Source organism: Neoarius graeffei, chromosome 2 (assembly GCF_027579695.1).
Source record: "Neoarius graeffei isolate fNeoGra1 chromosome 2, fNeoGra1.pri, whole genome shotgun sequence".
NCBI lineage: Eukaryota > Metazoa > Chordata > Actinopteri > Siluriformes > Ariidae > Neoarius > Neoarius graeffei.
The window spans coordinates 66,839,480-66,843,112 of NC_083570.1; the positions used below are offsets into that span (position 1 = coordinate 66,839,480).

General features: G+C 40.7%; 1 protein-coding gene across 1 annotated transcript; it reads left to right on the forward strand.

The window, feature by feature from the left end:
- The first annotated feature begins 677 nt into the window (after positions 1-677).
- rpp25a (ribonuclease P and MRP subunit p25, a) lies at positions 678-1,267 on the forward strand. Its single transcript, XM_060903172.1, is given in 2 exon segments — positions 678-971; positions 974-1,267. Coding segments are annotated over 2 exon segments (588 nt in total).
- Positions 1,268-3,633: the final 2,366 nt, after the last annotated feature.

The following is a 3,633-nucleotide window of genomic DNA, read 5'->3' on the forward strand; positions in this document are numbered from 1 at the left end:
CCTTTAAGAGGTCCCAGTGTTGTCTTTTCTCTGTTCCCCCTCCTGGCTCATGTCCCTCAGAGCCATTAAAGATGCTTCTTCAAGACATTTTGGTGAACTACATTTATTCATGTGCATGTTTATATATATTTGTGCATATATATATCTGAGGACACTTCAAACATGAAGACACTTGCTGAAGATTGATTTAACTACTGTCTAACAAGCTTGACCATCCAACAGAGTCATGTGATGTCCACATGCAGAGCAGATAACAATAAAGTGATGTGATTTTTAGCAATTGATAAAGAGTTAATACAGAGTAGACTAAATGAATACATTAAACTAAATAATTTAATCAATGTGTGATGCAAAATGTTGTTTTGAAATGAACAATAATTAGAAAGTTATTAGAGTGGGAAATTGCTGATATTCAGCCTCAAGCTTGTTTTGGATTCCAGCAGAATGACACATTTCCTAATGTAGCTCTGTTTTCTTAAAGACACTAAATGCAAATTGATTTGTAATTTTCTGATATTTTCTAACCACTTCAGATTGTAGAAGAAGAAGAAGAAGAACTGTTTATTCATGAATAGATTTTAATTATGTCCCTATCCAGTGGAGAGCTGACTTATGTCAGCAAGCAGTCTTCTTCATGCCCCTCACCTGTTTTTGAAATTTATCATTCTGCTGCAGACATGACTACGAGTCAAAGTGTTTGCTCTTCAAAGCCAGGACAAACAGGATTCAGAAAAGTGACTTCCATTGGAGAGCCAAGCCCATGTCCAATTCCAGGAATAGGATCTGGGGTGCTGGAAATGTGCGTCAAGGAGGGGACTAAAATCCGAAACCTTTTGCATTTTGCCATTTCCTACTTGCAGGGGGAAGAACATGTGGCTCCTGTGTCTCAGGCTATGTTCACTGGCCTGGGTCGAGGAATCACTAAGACCATTACCTGTGCTGAGATTGTGAAACGTAAAGTCCAAGGGTTTGTATCAAGTATCAAGTGTCAAAGCTTCAGTACAGGACCATTCAGGAGGTGTGGGAGAACCAGGATGGCGAAAGGGTGAATGTGCGTAAAACTGTTCCTTCAATTTGCACTCTGCTTTCCAAAGAGCCACTGGACCCACAGGAGTTAGGATACCAGTCTCCTACAGCGACAAGCTCCAAATCGGAGGAGAAAGAATCTGTAGGTGCTACAGCAACTACTGGGAAAAGACCTTACAGGCATTCCTCTCATGTGATTTTACCTAAAGCAAAAAGAACTGCCATGGGACCTGCTATATAAGCAGCTACATCATATAAAAAGTCTGTAATATAACATTTTAATATAAAATCTGATTAAAAAACAGTATCCAAAAACTGATTCTACTGCTTAAAAATATAAAATGAGTGAATTGATGTAAAGTATATACAAAATAATGACAGTTGAAACATCAGTAAATTATTGTTTGTCAGGAAAAAAACAAAACGAAACAAAACACAAAAATATAACTGGATATACTGCCCTCTGCTGGACATGAACCTCAGTCACATTATGATTGTACACATCAAGACTACTGGTTAGGGGCCAAGCAGCGGAGCTGCAGGCATCTCTAGTGTTTCTATGGTTTCTTCTTCTTCTTTTTATTATTTCAAGCATCTTTCTTCCGTATAGGATGTCTATGGCAGCCTATAGAACCATATGGTAAAAAGTTATGAAATTTAGCACACTGATTCTGGACAGTTTCATGATTCTTCTCAGTAAATTTCATGTTGCCACCTCAAACTCGCTAGCGCCACCAACTGGTCAAAGTTTGACATACATTTTTGCTCATAACTTTTGAACCGTACATCCGATTCTCAAAAACTTGGTATCCCTGGAATCCTTGGGCCAAGCCGATTCCAATGCACCCTATGACGTCATTTTCCGCCTGGGTAGATTTTCCGCCATTTTGGATTTTGTTAAAATTGAATAAAATGCTACTTCTACATTTTTTTTGACCGTTTTTCATGAAAATTAACATGGACCATCTTCAGACTATGCTGCATATAGGGTCTATTTTTTTGGAGCGATTGATTAAACTGTCACTGCACAGCAGCCAATCAAATTTAGTGGTGAAGACGCCAGACAGGAAGTGAGCTCATATCTCGGCAGCCCTTTGACATATCTCAACCAAACTTGGGGGTGTCATGGCTAAGGCACCATACCATAAATCCGGGGACCCGGGTTCGATTCCGACCCGAGGTCATTTCCCGATCCCTCCCCGTCTCTCTCTCCCGCTCATTTCCTGTCTCTCTACACTGTCTTATCTATATAAAAAAAAATCTCAACCAAACTTCACGACATAAAGCCACACCCCTCCAGAAGGGTCTGCACCATATTTGGTGCAAATTGACCAATAGGGGGGCGCTATAATTTGTAAAAATGTGTTTTGGCTCATATCTCATGTTGTGTTTTGGTTAGAAACACAATTCCAATGCCTGATCACACTGTTGGATGCCCCATTGAAGGTCATTTAAAAATTTCAAGGTCAGCACAAGTTATGACCATCTCTCCAACATAACATCAATCTCTTAGCATGTGGCTGCTTGGCCCCGCATTGCTGCTTGCAGCTATATTTGTGTTTAAATTTGTTGATGTGTCGTCGCGAATGAGTCGACTCTTTTAGGTGAGTCGAGTCTCTCTCACTTTAAAAAAAAAATTATCAAATAAAACTTTCGTTTCTTCGTCTGTCCAAACAGAACATGAGTGTACTCTGTAGCCGTGTTTATGATTAGAGACAGATGGATACAATAAACATTTTATTTAATAATCTTTAAATAGGCCAAACAGATGTTTGTAATCCATTCATCCATTATCTCTAGCCACTTTATCCTGTCCTACAGGGTCGCAGGCAAACTGGAGCCTATCCCAGCTGACTATGGGCGAGAGGCGGGGTACACCCTGGACAAGTCGCCAGGTCACCACAGGGCTGGACACATAGACAAGAAGAAGAAGAGAAAGAAACCTTTATGTCACATGCACACTTCAAGTACAGTGAAATTCATCCTCTGCATTTAACCCATCTGAACCAGTGAACACGCACACACACTCAGAGCAGTGGGCAGCCACACCAGAGCGCCCGGGGAGCAGTCAGGGGTTAGGTACCTTGCTCAAGGGCACCTCAGCCCAAGGCTGTCCCACGTTAACCTAACAACCATTCACACTCACATTCACACCTACAGTCAATTTAGAGCCACCAATTAGCCTAACCTGCATGCCTCTGGACTGTGGGGGAAACTGGAGCACCCAGAGGAAACCCATGCAGACACGGGGAGAACATGCAAACTCCACACAGAAAAGCCCCCATCGCCCACTGGGCTCGAACCCAGGACCTTCTTGCTGTGAGGCAACAGTGCTAAACAGATGTTTGTTATATTTGTTTGTAAATGCATTTGTCAATTTAAAACTAATTTATTGTCTGAGCTTAAGTTCCATATTTAAGTGTCACATGATGCAACTACAACTCTGACTTCAAATCACATCTGTTGCAAATAGTGCACATTTAATAAATCTTATTTTAGTTCATGGAGATTGACAGTGAAATGTTGTAGATATTTTGATCAAATCCAGTGAGTATTAGAAACTATAAACCCAACTATAAAGCCAGTACATTAATGTCACTATGTGGT